The sequence below is a fragment of the Plecotus auritus genome (genome assembly GCF_963455305.1).
Source record: "Plecotus auritus genome assembly, chromosome: 11".
In the NCBI taxonomy this organism is placed as follows: Eukaryota; Metazoa; Chordata; class Mammalia; order Chiroptera; family Vespertilionidae; genus Plecotus; species Plecotus auritus.
Genome location: NC_137777.1, coordinates 3571049 through 3587313, shown reverse-complemented (window position 1 = coordinate 3587313; position 16265 = coordinate 3571049). Strand labels below are relative to the sequence as shown.

Sequence of the window (16265 nt, the reverse complement as noted above, 5' to 3'; positions counted from 1 at the left end):
GGGGATGTGCCCGCAACCAAGGTACATGCCCCTGAGCAGAATCGAAGCTGGGACCCTTCAGTCCGCAGGCAGACGCTCTATCCACTGAGCCACACTGGTCAGGACTCGCAGGTGAATCTTATTTAAAACGACACGGTGGGTGAGAGAAGGCCCTGAGGCCCAGACCAGGGCCCACCTGAGCCCCAGCAGCCTGAGTCCCCAACGCAGGCACTTGGCCCTTGCAGCTTCCGTGTCCGCATCTGCACAGGGCTGGGGCGGGGGGGCTGCGGGACACTGTGAATGCCATGTGCCACTCAGTGACCTCCCAGAGGCAGTTGGACAGGCACCTACCTGAGTCAGGGCCCGGGGCCCCCAACCCCCGACGGGCTCGCCTCCAGTATCGGGGATACTGTGTGAGCCTCTGAACATCCTTAGGCCTCCGTTTTCCCTCTGAAAGGCGAGGGGCCCTAACGGAAGTGGCCTTCGAATGTTCTAAAGTGGAACTGGTCTTCAGGCCTCATCCAGAGGCTAATGTGTAGACAGATGGTCAGGGTCACCTGGACCAACACAAGGATGTGGGACAGCCCCACCCAGCACCCACCTCCCTACAGCCTGGAGGGGCCCCTATGCACCTGTCCTCCCACCCCCACCCCCACCCACAAATAATCTCCATGGTGCCCCCCAGCTGGGAGGCTCAGGGGCAGCAGTCCCAGTAAATGCACGCCCTAATATGTGGTATTAGCATCACGCCTCTCATAAAATGCTGACGAGCGTGCCAACTTCCATAGCTCACCGAGTTAACGTTTTTATTAAAAGCAAGAGAGAGAGCCTGCGAGTGCTCCTTTGCTGAAACTGGATTAACAACATAACCTGAGACATGCTGGGGATCAGCTCTAATGAAGGCTGGGCCCCTGTGGCACTTTAACGTTAGGCATCCACACTTCTTCCGGGCTGCAACTGGCATCACGCTTTTAAAGTTACTTTTCAGCGCTCTCCCAGTGAGGGCCCTGGGCAGTGCAGGCTCCCATTTAACACTGTCACCGCCGAAGGGAAAACACCCCAAACCCTTCCTGTAAGTCAGGAGCAGCCCCCATTCGCTAAGTGCCAGCAGGACCCAGCAGATGTGTGGTTAGCTCTGAGGATGTGGGAAGCCCCCTCCCCCCCCACCCCGCCCCGCAGCCTTTGGTCATCACGGCTGCCTCTCTAGAGTGAACACGTCTCTGGGATCACGTCCACGTTAAAAACTAAATGTGCTGCCCGCCCGGCGTGGCTCGGTGGTGGAGCATTAACCTGTGAACCAGGAGGTCACGTTTCGATTCCCGGTCGGGGCACAGGCCCAGGTTGCGGGCTTGATCCCCAGTGGGGGGCGTGCAGGAGTCAGCCTATCAGTGATTCTCTCTCACCATTGATGTTTCTCTCTCTCTCACTCTCCCTTCCTCTCGGAAATCAATATATATATATATATATATATATGTATATATATATATATACACACACATATATATATATGTATATATGTGTGTATATATATATAGTATATATGTGTGTGTGTGTATATATATATATATATATATATATTTCTTTTTTTTTCCTAATTCCTAAAGTGATCTTTTATTTTTTTAAATGATTTGTTGTCATACAGAGTTGAGCTCTGCTTTTCTTTTCTTTTTTTTAATTATTTTTTTTATTATTGTTTGAAGTATTACAAATAGTAGTACATATGTCTCCTTTTTTTTTTCCCCATTGACCTCCCCCCCAGCCTCCCCTACCCCCCAGTACATGCCTTTACCTGCCCCCCGACAGTGTCTTGTATCCACTGGTTATGCTTATATGCATGCGTACAAGTCCTTCGGTTGATCTCTTACAGCTCCCCTATATATTTATTTCTAAATGTGCTAATAGGGTAGTGAAGACCTGGTGGGGGCAGGGGCTGGGAGGAAGGGGGTAAAGAGGGGGAAATGGGAGACATCTGTAATTCTATCAACAATAGAAAGTATATTTTAAAAAGGAATAAAAATAAATAACATTTTTTATGTGCTAAGTCCTCTCCCATTGGACAGTGGCTGTGAGGGGACAGCGGCGCCCACGGCCACCACGCCACGGGCCCCGGGTTTCCCGTTCCACCGTCTGCGTTTCTCTCGGGCCCTCTGTGCGGCCGACCATCTTTCTCCGCGCTCCTCAAGGTGAAGGCCGGAAACTCAGCCCTTGCCGCCCAGAGTCCCTGCCCCCACGGCTAGGGCAGCGCAGCAGCGGACACATTTCCGCTCGTGACGGTCACGGCTCGGCAGCCGGCTACGGCTCGGCAGCCGGCTGTGCGTCCCGGGCTCCCGGGCTCGTCCTCGAAGGAGACAGAGTAACAGCCGGGGTGGCACTGCAGGCGGAGCTCAGAAACGTGCAGATCCACCTGCGAACTTTGAAGGAAAGGCTGAGACGGCCTCGGCTATGACGTGTTCTGAACGGGAACATTAATTCCAGGAGGAAGAACTGCCTTTAACATTCAAACCTGCCGTAGGTCCTTCCACATTCCAGAAGAGACCTTTCAATTCAAGCGAGAAGAGCCGCGGGGAAAGGAGACTCCCCGGCCGCCCCGGCCACCCGTCCGCTCCCCTCTTCCTGGGGCTAAACCATGACCTAAGCATTAGGTGTACTTCCCAGACACCTGAGCTGTTCTGTTCTGATGAGGGGAAAACGTAACTTTAACTTATGTGTGTTAATCTCACATTCAACATCTAACTGATGTGCAATGTATATCACATACTGAGCTAGAAGTGAGTAAGGCACAGACCCGCCCTCCAGGAACATAAATAATTTTGTTCCTAAGAATAACTTCAAGTGACTGCAGGGTTTTTGTGGGTTTTTTATACTAGTGACCCACTGCATGGATTTGTGCACATTGAAAGGAAACTAATTAGAAGGTGGCCGTCAGGGCGGGGCGGGGCGGGGCGGGTCGAGACGGGTTGGACACGCCCTGGAGACAACCTCCCTCGGTCCCTCCGGGGCCAGCAGCACCTGGAGTGGCACCGTGGCTAGAAGGGCATCTGTGGAGTGAGCGGGGTCCCTCCGGCATGTGGGGTCCCTCGGCCTGGCCTGAGGGGATCGGGCTGAAACGGCTCTCCGCCATCCCCTGAGGAGTCCCGGAGTGCGAGAGGGCCCTCTGCGAAGTTGCTATCACACAGGGTGAGGAACACAAATGCAAGTGTGCAGTAAACCAGATTCGGGCCGACAGTGCCCCAGCAACAACATGACGCACAGCCAAAGGTGGAATTGCGTGGCCCCTCGAGGAATCGGGCTCCCTCCTCTCTGGTTTCGGGGTGCGTCACCCAAGGACCGCCACTGCCAAGTCACTGCAGCTCGGCAGCTCCTGTGTTGAGTGTGTGCCCCTTGGTGGTCACTGCACATCTTAGCAACCGGTCGGACACTTAGCATATTAGCCTTTTATATATATAGAAGATATTTTTTATTGATTTCAGAGAGGGAGAGAGAGAGAGAAACATCAATGAGAAGAGAGAATCATTGATCAGCTACCTCCTTCACACCCCACACTGGGGATCAAGCCCACAATCTGAGCATGTGCCCTGACCAGGAATTGAACCCTGACCTCCCGGTTCATAGGTCGACACTCAACCACTGAGCCACACCAACTGGGCAAGTGATCGCAGTTGTATTTGTGGTCTAACTTCATCGGCTCTTGCCTTAGAAGGGATGGAGAGGTAGTAGGTCCAACCTCCCGGCCAGTTTCTGGGGCTGGTGAGGGGGACAGGCAGGTAGCCCACCTCACCCTCACCCTCACCCTCACCCTCACCCTCACCCTCACCGAGTGTGGGCAGCCCCCACTGACGTTCACAAGTTCAGGCAGCCGCCCTTCTCCCAGACCCGGCTCTGCTAGTGCAGCTGTGGGGAGACCCACCAGGCCAGCTCCCCCACAGCCCAGCACCACAAGCACCTGCAGGCCTAGCTCTCCTGCTCGCGCCTGGGGCCGGAACCCAGGCCTCAGCCAGGCTGGGCAGGCCCCGGGCTCCGCGGTGCCCGCACCCCCGGCCAGCTCACAGCCCCCACCTCTGCTGACAGGGGTGTCTCCCGAGTGACCTGCAGCAGTCCAGTCACAGGCGCGTCCCCCAGTGGGAAAGAGAGGGCAGCGGAGAAGTGGCCTCTGGCCTAACTCGGAGCTGCACCCTGGAACCCTGCAAAGCGGAGAGGACCTGCGGGTGCCTGCACTCTGCCCATCCCACTTGTTCTTCCCATTCGGAGCCTGACTGCTTGTCTCCACTCCGACCTCACTGTCTCAGAGGCCCTTCTTAGGCCCCGCCCACAGGAGTTGGGTCCCCTTCCTGTCTCTGCCCGCCCCCTCCATATTCACCTTAGGAGAAACCACCACCCTTTGTAATCACGTATTTAATGGTGTTAAATCTGTCTCCCCTAAAAGATAAGCTCCAAAGCCATCAATACCATTTAATTGAAAATACAGTCAAAAGCTTAAAGAGCTCGATGATGAAGGGAATAAAGACATTCACCGTAAACAGAGAAATGTGCGTGTTCTGCATGAGGTCACGTGCAGAGTGTTCACGGAGCAGCCCTGAGAAAGGGGTCAGCCAAGTGCCCTAACTCAGGCTTCCTGGCAACACAGCCAGTCAGTGCGCGGGTGAGGGAAGGTGGGCGGGGCGGGACCGGGCCGGGCCCAGCAGAGGGAGTGGAAGCACGTGACCCTCCGGTCCCAGGACCCCCTGTCTGTAAAGTGGGATGAACCTGGAAGGGAAAGCGGGCCTGGAGGAGAGATGCTCAGGAAGGTTAACAAGTCCAGGTGTGAGCAGGGCGCTCAGCCAAAGGGGACGTCGCACTTCAATTCCGCGCCTCCCGAGGGCCATCCCCCCACCCCAGCCTCCCAAGGACCCCCGCGCCGCCCCAGGACGACCCCGCGCCTCCCCAGTACCCCCAGCGTCTCCCCAAGACTCCCCAAACCCCCGTGCCTCCCCAGGACCTCCGTGCCTCCCTAGGACTCCCGCAGCCTCCCCAGGACCCCCGTGCCTCCCCAGGACTCCCGCGCCTCCCCAGGACTCCCCAAGACCCCCGCGTCTCCCCAGGATCCCCGCGCCTCCCCAGGACCCCCGCGCCTCCCCAGGACCCCGCGCCTCCCCACAAAAAGAGAAGCAGAGTTCATTCCTTTCGCTAAAACACAAGACGTACACTCACTCTAGAAATTCACACTTCAAAAAGTAAAAAATAAACAAGTCTTGGGGGAAACCCTAAAATAAAATACAACAGAAACGGATGAAGGGAGCCCTATCTGAAATGAGCACCCACACTGCACGGAATGAGAGGGGACCAGCCCAGCAACCGGGGAGCTGGTGTCTGCGCCCAGGCCTCAGGCTGGGAAAGAGACCACAGTGCACGGGGACACGGGCCAAGACCCCCCCCCCCCCCCGCGGGGCCTGAGACCTCAGACAGCACCTAACCCCGCAGACACTGTTTGTCCCTGCACACGCAGACCTGGGTCACTTGCACATGAGGCGCGGTGGGAGGCTGACGGTAACTCACAACCAGTAAGGAGTTCGGAAACGTGGTCGCTCTCCGAGTCTGTACTCGCCCTTCGTCTTGCGATGACGCGCGATGACGCAGTGACAACCCACCCCTGGGTGTGTGTAGACGTCCCTCACCTGCAGTCCATGACTCGGTGTCTCTCCTTCCGGGGGACCCCTTGCGGAAGGCTCCACCCTAGGCACTTACTACTCTGCTAACCTCCGCAGTTTGAGGCGCGATGGCAAAGCGGCGAAGCGAGCACAGATGTTCCTCCTCCTGAACCCCACGCGGGCGATTCCTTCTGACCGCGCCTGGGCAGGTCCAAGGAGCCCAGGTGTGAGCAGGGGCTCGGCCAGGGCGCCCACTTCAACCCCGCGGCCTCCCCACGACCCCCACATACAACTGTTTTTTCCTAATGGAGTTGAGATATTTTTTTAAATGAGTTCTACTATTTTATTTACAGATTTTTCCATACACAATCATATTCTCTGTGAATACTAAAACTGTATCTGTTTATTTCTATGTTTATATCTTTGATGTATTTTTCTTATTGGCTAATACCTTCAATAAAAGATGAAATAGAGCCTGGCCAGTGTGGCTCCATGGTTGAGCATGAACCCATGAACTAGGAGGTCAGGGTTCGATTCCTGATCAGGGCATGTGCCTGAGTTGTAGGTTCAATCCCCAGTAGGGGGTGTGCAGGAGGCAGCTGATCGATGAATTCTCTTATCACTAATGTTTCTATCCCTCTCCCTTCCTCACTTTGAAATCAATAAAAACTTATTTTTTAATAAATTAATTTTTAAAGGTGAAATAGAAGTGACAACAAAAAGCATTCCTATTTATTCTTAATTTCAAAAAGAAAGCTTTCATTGTATCACCAATAAATATGTTTTCTATAGGATTTTTATTTTTTTATTTTTCAATTACAGTTGACATTCAATATTATTTCATTTTCGTTTCAGGCACACAGCATATGGTTAGACATTTATATAACTTACAAAGCATTCTCTCCCTGATAAGTATGGTACCCACCTGGCACCATGCATAGTTATTGCCATATTATCCTATCCTATCTAATAAAAGAGTAATATGCAAATTAACCATCACTCTGCTACACCCACCAGCCACGCCCACCAGCCAATCAGGAGCAAGTATGCAAATAAACCCTACCAAAGTGGCTGCAACATGGAGAGCAGGAAGGAGGCTTGGGTTTCCCCGGCGATGGAGAAAGCCAAGCTTTCTGCACACTCTGGCCAGCCCAGGGCTCTGCTTAAGGCTACAAAGTTTCAATTATAGAAGATAAATTAATCCCAACAGAAATGGCAGCAGCCATGGAGCTGGAGAAAGCAGGAGGCTAGGGTTGCCCCCAGCAATGGAGGAAGCCAAGCTTCTGCAGCCCTGGCCTGCTTTGGCCTCCACTTAAGGCTACAAAGTTTCAATTATAGAAGATACATAAATCCCAGCAGAAATGGCTGGCACCAAGGAGCGAGCAGAAGGCTTGGCTCCACTCCAGGCTACAAAGTTTCATTTATAGAAAATAAGTAAATCCCTGATACCAGGGCCTCTGCTTGGGTTGCCAGGGGGCGTGGCCGGCCTGCAAACCACCACAGGCCCCTCGCCCAGGCCACCCCACAGCCCAAGGGAACCCCCACCCTGATCCGGGACACCCTTCAGGGCAAACCAGCTGGCCCCCACCCATGCACCAGGCCTCTATCCTATCTAATAAAAGAATAATATGCAGATTGACCATCACTCCAACACACAAGATGGCTGCCCCCATGTGGTCAAAGATCCTGCCCCCATGTGGACACAAGATGGCCACCACAAGATGGCCAGCAGGGGAGGACAGTTAGAAGGGACCAGGCCTGCAAGGGAGGGCAGTTGTGGGCGATCAGGCCAGCAGGGGAGGGCAGTTGGGAGGGACCAGGCCTGCAAGGGAGGGCAGTTGGGGGCAATCAAGCCTGCAGGGGAGGGCAGTTAGGGGTGACCAGGCTGGCAGAGGAGGGAAGTTGGGGGCAAACAGGCTTGCAGGGGAGCAGTTAGACATCCATCAGGCTGGCAGGCAGAAGCGGTTAGGGGCAATCAGGAAGGCAGGCAGGCGAGCAGTTGGGAGCCAGCAGTCCTAGATTGTGAGAGAGATGTCCGACTGCCCGTTTAGACCCGATCCCACTGGGATTGGGCCTAAACGGGCAGTCGGACATCCCTCAAGGGGTCCCAGATTGGAGAGGGTGCAGGCTGGGCTGAGGGACACCCCCCCCACACACACTCTGTGCACGAATTTCGTGCACCGGGCCTCTAGTTAACTATATTCCCTGTGCTTACTTCAAAGTTGAGAACTTTCACCTTTTCCCTTAAAGGAAGGACTTTGCGGCTTCTCTGTGGTGCATCCGAATTGCCAGCTTCACTACTCTTGCCCTTTGGGGCCGTTCTTATGAACACACCCACTGGGACACCCGACAGTCGATCTGGTCACCGAGGTGCTGCCGAGTGCGTAGCAGGCGGGAGTGTCTACAGCAGGGAGACGTGGGTGGACCAAGGGGTCACTCACAGACCGAGCGGGAGATTTCATCACGCTACTCAGAACGGTGCACTATTTAAAATTCATGAGTTGTTTATTTCTGGAATTTTCCCTTTAATATTTTTGGATCACAGTGCGATGGCCATGGGTAGGTAACTGAAACCATGAAAACCGAAACCGCCGATAAGCAGGGGACTGTTGTAATTAACTATTAAGCTCTAGCCCACCGGTGTGGCTCAGTGGTTGAGTGACGACTCATGAACCAAGAGGTCACGGGTTCGATTCCTGGTCAGGGCACATGCCCAGGTTGGGAGCGTGTAGGAGGCAGCTGGGATTACCTAGGGCAGTGGTCTGCAAACTGCGGCTCACGAGCCACATGCGGCTCTTTGGCCCCTTGAGTGTGGCTCTTCCACAAAATACCACGGCCTGGGCGAGCCTATTTTGAAGTGGCATTAGAAGAAGTTTAAAAAATGTGGCTCTCCAAAGAAATTTCAATCATTGTACTGTTGATATTTGGCTCTGTGGACTAATGAGTTTGCCAACCACTGCCCTAGGGAGAGAAAGAACAATAAAGGGGAAATCCCTCTGCCAGGCACATTTGCAGCAGGAGCCAAGGGGCAGCCCTAAGGGGAGGTGTCTCATCTGGGAAAAGACCTGCCTGGTTAGGGGGCGGCCCGGCATAAACCACAAAGGATTAGGAAAGAGATTGCTCAATTCGAAAGAGCTGGTCCTTCCCCAGCCCAAGATAATGTCATCAAGCTTAACCAAGGCCCCTCTCTCCGTAACACGTGTTCACTTGCCCCTTCGTCCACGCATTTTTCTCTCCTTAGCAGCCTCTCAGGCCTGGCAGCTGCTGGACCCAGGCACGGGCTCCACGTGTGGGCTCGGCGCAAGCCTGGGTGTGGGAGCACAGCAGCGGCCGGCCGGGGCGCAGCGGGGAGCGCGGACTAAGCCAGCCAGATGGGGGCACAGATGGGGCTGGACTAAGCTCTGGCCTGGGCGGAAGTCATGGCACAGAACTTCTGGGCCCTGGCCCTGCTTCTGGGCTGAGGAAGACAATTGTGGCTGGCCTTCCTCCACAGCGAGGAGCTGAACCCCCTGGCGCGGATGAGACACAGCCTCCGGGCACCTGGGGGCAGTCTTTCATTTCTGCCCCCCAAAATCTTTTATATATATATTTCAGAGAGGAAAAGAGAGGGTGAGAGAGAAACATTGAGAGAGAATCACTGACCAGCTGCCTCCTGCACCCCCCTACTGGGAATCGAGCCCGCAACCCGGGCATGTGCCCTTGACAGGAATTGAACCCAGGACCCTTCAGTCCGCAGGCCGACATTCCCCAATAAATCTGACCACTACACCCCATCCTCCCATGCCTGGGTCTTTTGACTCCGTGGAGGATCCCTATTTCCACCAGCAACACCTTGACCCTGACTCTAAACACGAGCCAGGAAGCAGTCACCACATCCCAACCACGTCCCTCCCTCGGGCTGTCTTTCCATCCCCTCTGCTCAGTGCCCGCCGCCAAGCTCTATTCCTGTCGTGCCCCTCACGTGGGCACTTCCCACATGGCCTCCGTCTAGAGAGCAAAGGCTGGACTCGAGAATGCTGAGAACCTGCTTCTGCAGGGACGCCAGAAACCAGAGAGGGCTGCCTGGAGGAGGTGGCGTGTGAGCTTCACGAAGGGGAACAAGGCCCCCCGCAGACCTGGGCAGCAGGTGGAGAGTAAATTCCAACTTATCACAGCGTGTCACAAGGTCACCAGTTGCAAGGCCAGTCCCTCGCGTTTATTGCATCCCCTAGTAGTGACTAGTAAGACCCAAAGGCACTTTCCTTCAGCAGCTCAATTGCACTCTGTCCCTTCCAAGCGTCCTGGCCGAGTACGCGGGTCTAAAGGTGCTACCCACTTCACAGAGGAGGAAACTGAGGCCAGGCAAGGCTGAGGTTCAACCACAAGGCCAAAGTGTTGGCAGCGCCTGGATTCGAACCTCCCGCCCCCGTGGCCACCGGATCCGTCGCTGGCGCGTGCCCCAGCCCCGCCCGTTGCCCTGGAAACGGCTCGCGCACGCGCAAACACTGCCTCCCCGCTTCCGCCAGCACCCTTGTTACATATTCTTTTTTTTTTTTTTTTTAAATAAAAAAACCCAAGGCGGCGGGATACTGCCAGCGACGGAGCGTGCTGTCGAAGGACGCCGCTACGTGCGCTCCCCGCCCCAGGACGCGGATCCCTCCGCCGCCCCGCAGCCTCCGCGCTTCTTCCGGGCCCCCAGCTGCAGGCGGCCTCGCGCCGCGCCCCACCCCCACCTCCCCTCCACCCCCACCCCCACCCCCAGCCCCGCTCACCTGCCGCTCGCGTCTCCATGGCAACGCCCCCACCGCGGAGGAAAAAAAAAGCCTGGGGCTCTTCCGGGCCCCCTCCCGTGCCCACCGACAAAGCGGGGCGCCCCGCTGATGCTTCGGTTTTTATTTTTATTTTTTTAAGAAAAGAGCCGGCGAGGTTATGGCGAATCTGCGGCATCCAACATGGCGGCTGGAGTCTTCGCCCTCCTCCTCCCGGGTGGCTGACGCCGGCGTGGCGGACGTCAGCCTCGGAGGACCCTCCCCCGGCGCCGAGCGCGGCGAGGCCGGCTCGGGCTACTGCGCATGCTCGCACCAGAGGCCGCGCTTTGCATCCGGTTCCGCAGATTCCGCCGCTCCGCGTTTTGAAGCACTCCAGGAAGCGGCTACGGGGAGGCCTGGAATGCGGATCTCAGGATTCGGAGCCGTCCCAGTTCCGCTACCTGCCAGCCAGTGCTTCCACCCGCCTGGCGTGGAGCGGCGGCCCGGACGGAGAGGGCGTTCAGAGTTGGCGTCCCAGTTCTGCCCTTTACTAACTAGTCTGGGGCAGCGATTCAACTCTTGTTGGTCTCAGTTCCCCAATATGGCAATCGGGTGAACTTCACGGGAACCATCAACCTAAGTCAGTGTTTCCCCAAGCGGATGCTTTGGGCTGGAGGGACCGGACTTGATGGAGTCCGTGCGGACAGAACTAACCCGGACCGCCTTGAGAACCCTTCTGGCCACCCTCCTGGTTGCCTTGCAGAAAGGCTCAGTGGGTGAGCGCACCTCTGACACTCCTCCTGCCCCTGCTTCTGGCTCACACATGCCTTCTGCAGGCAACAGTATCTAGTTGAGGTGCAATCACCTTGTTTTCGTGGCTGTTTTTTTTTTTTTTTTTTTTTTTATGTTATCCAAGTTACCCGCACACCCTCCCCGCAAAGCGCCAAATCCAAGGTGGTTGGCCGAAACCGGTTTGGCTCAGTGGATAGAGCGTCGGCCTGCGGACTGAAAGGTCCCAGGTTCGATTCCGGTCAGGGGCATGTACCTTGGTTGCGGGCACATCCCCAGTAGGGGGTGTGCAGGAGGCAGCTGATCGATGTTTCTCTCTCATCGATGTTTCTAACTCTCTGTCCCTCTCCCTTCCTCTCTGTAAAATATCAATAAAATATATTTAAAAAAAAAAATCCAAGGTGGTTGTCAGCTCTGCCACATCTTTCAGATCTCTGCTCAAATGACATCTCCAAGGGCCCCCCCCACATCACCCCCTCTAAGGGACCCCTCCTCAGTCACTTGGTCTTTTCTACATAGTGTCCATCACCGCCTCTCACTGGCTTTTCTCAGTTGCTGGCCTTTGTCCCTCGTGGTCACCCTTTAGCCCCAGAAACTGGAACTGAGCCTGACAGCTATTTGTTAAAGAAATGAATGCGATTGTGCTGCTTGTATTGTTAAGGTTATCTTCAGTTCATAACAAATGACAGTGTGTGTGTGTGTGTGTGTGTGTGTGTGTGTGTGTGTGTGTGTTTTCCGCTCATTTATAAAGTTTTCTTTTTGAAAACATTTCTTTTAAATTACTCAACTTAAAATGGCAGACGTGTTGCAGACAAGGCAGAAAAAGGTGAAACTGAAGCACAAGAGAGAAGGTTGGGAAACGCTGGCTTATTTTTAGGGTGGAATGAGCTCCCCTGTTGCTGCTCAGTTTGGAGAAATTCCCCTTGGGGCATCGGACAGCCCTGCTGCTGGTGCCTGTGCTCCACGGCTCTGCCCACACGTGCCCTGCAGTCCCCACACCCGTCACATTACCTGTGGGCACAGCCCTCTCCCCGAGCTGCCAGGGCACAGGAGAGGCCTGACCGACGGGCTTTGTCACCCTGTCCCCCAGCGGCCACCGCGCAGCGCTGCTGAGCGAGCCCACTCGTTCCTTCGTGTTTGCAGCAGCCTCACCCCGGCTGGTGCCATGACTTCTCGGGAGCCTTTCTGCCCGGTTCCTTCCTTCTGTTCTTGGCACCTAAGGAGTCATTCTAAGGCCCCGCATCTGCCCATTAAATACATGCCCAGAGGAGCCCCTCTGCCGTCCTCCCAGCTCCGGAGGGGTTGGCATTGCGCAGGGAGCATCGGCATCCCTGTACAGAGGCGGGAAGCCGTGTGCAGAGGCGGGAAGGCGCGTGCAGAGAGGGGTTGTGCGTGCTGAGCTCACACAGCAAGTCCACGAGGACCCAGGTGTGGCCCTGGGCTCTCCACGCCCGTGCTCTTCCCGCAGGACCGCCTCGCCATCTGGGATGTACCCCGGTCACCCACACACCCTCCTGCAAGCACCAAATCCAAGGCAGTGGGAGGGTTGTTGGGACTCACCCACCTCACCCCCTTCACTGGATGGGTGGCCAGGTGGGGCCCATCCCCCTCTGCAGTTTGAAAACGCCCGCATCGATAAGCTTTCCCTTTCTGGACGGTAAACATTTACAATCATCGCTCATTTGGCGTGGATCGATTTCCTTCAGGAACCGCGGGTCGTCCCGGGTTGCTGAGAGTATCAGCTTTGTGCTGATTGCCTTTCCTGCGGCGGCCTTTCAATGGTACCTATTGATTATGGGCGGAACGCAAATGAATTTTGGAAATGTGGAAATGAAGCGATTTAAAATTTGTCTCAAAACCCCATTGCCTCAGAATATATCAAAGTGAAGTCTAAAAAAAAAAAAAAGAGCAATTGTGGACTTGTGGACTTGGGCCGGATGCTGGGTTGTTGAGACAGCTGTGGTTTTCTCCGTTATTCCCATGGCATTTTCCTCCTCCATCCAAAGAAGGGTCCCTGTTACTGAGAACAGCCCTGGCCCCAGGCATCCAGAAAGGACCACGTCCCTTCCCCAGGAGCAGACCTGACAACGGAGGGGTGACTCCACCTCTGGCTCCTCCACCGCTTGGCCGGGTGATTTGCCCATTTCCAATCGGCAAACATCGTTATTCTTTTCATTTGCCAGGAATCGCTCAAAATGCCTTCAGTTAATGAGGAGGCATTCGCGGAATTAAATATAAATTGCTCCAAATTATATCATTAGTGACATCCTGCTTCCACAGTGGTCCCTAGGGCCGATGAGCTCCCAGACGGCCGCCAGCCGCTCGCAGCTGCACGTGCGTGAATGGGTGTCAATAAATGTAGCAACATGACATGGCATTTAGTTACAAATCAATAATTAATTTAAATAATTGAGTGTATTTGTGTCCATACTTTTGTAATTATATCTAACAGCTATGCGACAACAGAATAATTTTCATTACATGAAAACAGAATAATTCTATGTTGGTTTTTTTTTTTTGAGAGAGAGAGAGAAACATTGATCTGCTGCCTCCCATACAAGCCTCAACAGGGGACCCAACCAGCAACTTAGGAATGTGCCCTGCCCAGGAATCAAACCCGCAAGCTTGTGGCCTACGGGATGATGCTCCAACTAACGGAGCCACCTGCCAGGGATGCTTGTCTTTATAAGATATTTTCTTGAGAAAGGGTACATACAGGTGACCTCAAAATAATGACCCTAGAGGCAGACCGCGATGATGAAGTCAGAGTTGGGGTTAATCACAGTCTGAGTGAGATGTTAAAAATCTAAGTAGGCACATTGTAGAGTCCATTCGAAATTGTATGAAAGAAAAGAAAAAAAAATATATATATATATATATATAAAGCCCAGCCAGCGTGGCTCAGTGGTTGAGCATCAACCCATGAACCAAGAGGTCGCTGGTTCGATTCCTGTGCAGGGCACATGCCTGGAATTGTGGGCTCGATCCCCAGTAGGGGGTGTGCAGGAGGCAGCCGATCAATGATTCTCTATCCTGACTGATGTTTATATATATATATATATATATACATATATTCTTTCATACATATTTTTAAAATTGTATGAAAGAAAGAGTATAGTAATACCAGAATGATCCGAGCAGTCTCGCCGTGAACATGGCTATGACCTCAGGAAGCGCCGCCTCTCTGAGTCCTGTCTTCTCCGTGGCTGTGCAGAGCCATCTGCTCACTGGTCCACGGCTCCCCCGGCATGCAAATACTGACCTCCGTGGGGCGTTTCATTAGCGGCAGCCAGGGCTCCTTCAAAGAACCTGAGCCCCGTTTGGGAGCTGGGGGAAGTCAGAATGGCCTGGACGTGTCGCCGCTGCCAGAACACCAGAATGCTGTGAGAAGAAAAAAATAAACCCGGGCTATAGCTGAAGAGCCCAGCTGAAGGGAAGGGGGTCCCTCTGGTCAGGGCGTGACAACCTGCACATCACAAAGAATAACCGGGTGGGCAATGGTTGATCTACAAGTACAACCTGTCTGTGAAAAGCCACGGCCTCGATGAGAAAAAGGAGAGGTTAATAGTGTATGTACTAAGGCACACACGTACATGGAAAGGAGAGGTTAATAGTGTATGTACTAATGCACACATATACATGGAAAGGAGAGGTTAATAGTGTATGTACTAAGGCACACACATACATGGAAAGGAGAGGTTAATAGTGTGTGTACTAAGGCACACACGTACATGGAAAGGAGAGGTTAATAGTGTATGTACTAAGGCACATATACACATGGAAAGGAGAGGTTAATAGTGTATGTACTAAGGCACATATACACATGGAAAGGAGAGGTTAATAGTGTATGTACTAAGGCACACACGTACATGGAAAGGAGAGGTTAATAGTGTATGTACTAAGGCACACATACACATGGAAAGGAGAGGTTAATAGTGTATGTACTAAGGCACATATACACATGGAAAGGAGAGGTTAATAGTGTATGTACTAAGGCACACATATACATGGAAAGGAGAGGTTAGTAGTGTATGTACTAAGGCACACATGTACATGGAAAGGAGAGGTTAATAGTGTATGTACTAAGGCACATATACACATGGAAAGGAGAGGTTAATAGTGTATGTACTAATGCACACATACACATGGAAAGGAGAGGTTAGTAGTGTATGTACTAAGGCACATATACACATGGAAAGGAGAGGTTAATAGTGTATGTACTAAGGCACATATACACATGGAAAGGAGAGGTTAATAGTGTATGTACTAAGGCACACATACACATGGAAAGGAGAGGTTAATAGTGTATGTACTAATGCACACATATACATGGAAAGGAGAGGTTAGTAGTGTATGTACTAAGGCACATATACACATGGAAAGGAGAGGTTAATAGTGTATGTACTAAGGCACACATACACATGGAAAGGAGAGGTTAATAGTGTATGTACTAATGCACACATACACATGGAAAGGAGAGGTTAATAGTGTATGTACTAAGGCACACACGTACATGGAAAGGAGAGGTTAATAGTGTATGTACTAAGGCACACACATATACATGGAAAGGAGAGGTTAATAGTGTATGTACTAAGGCACACACATACATGGAAAGGAGAGGTTAATAGTGTATGTACTAAGGCACACACATACATGGAAAGGAGAGGTTAATAGTGTATTAATGCACACATATATATGGAAAGGAGAGGTTAATAGTGTATGTACTAAGGCACACACGTACATGGAAAGGAGAGGTTAATAGTGTATGTACTAAGGCACACACGTACATGGAAAGGAGAGGTTAATAGTGTATGTACTAAGGCACACACATACATGGAAAGGAGAGGTTAATAGTACATGTACTAAGGCACACACATACATGGAAAGGAGAGGTTAATAGTACATGTACTAAGGCACACACATACATGGAAAGGAGAGGTTAATAGTGTATTAATGCACACATATATATGGAAAGGAGAGGTTAATAGTGTATGTACTAAGGCACATATACACATGGAAAGGAGAGGTTAATAGTGTATGTACTAAGGCACACACGTACATGGAAAGGAGAGGTTAATAGTGTATGTACTAAGGCACATATACACATGGAAAGGAGAGGTTAATAGTGTATGTACTAAGGCACATA

General features: G+C 52.8%; 1 protein-coding gene across 1 annotated transcript in view; it reads right to left on the bottom strand.

Annotated features, from left to right (window-relative positions):
• The window catches only part of ZFAT (zinc finger and AT-hook domain containing), a 63863-nt gene extending 52611 nt beyond the window's left edge, over nt 1-11252 (bottom strand). The window contains exon 1 of the mRNA XM_080646441.1: nt 10355-11252. Within this exon, the coding sequence (XP_080502567.1) occupies nt 10355-10529 (175 nt within the window). The 5' untranslated portion in view covers nt 10530-11252. The remainder of the gene's footprint in view (nt 1-10354) is intronic.
• Nucleotides 11253-16265: the final 5013 nt, after the last annotated feature.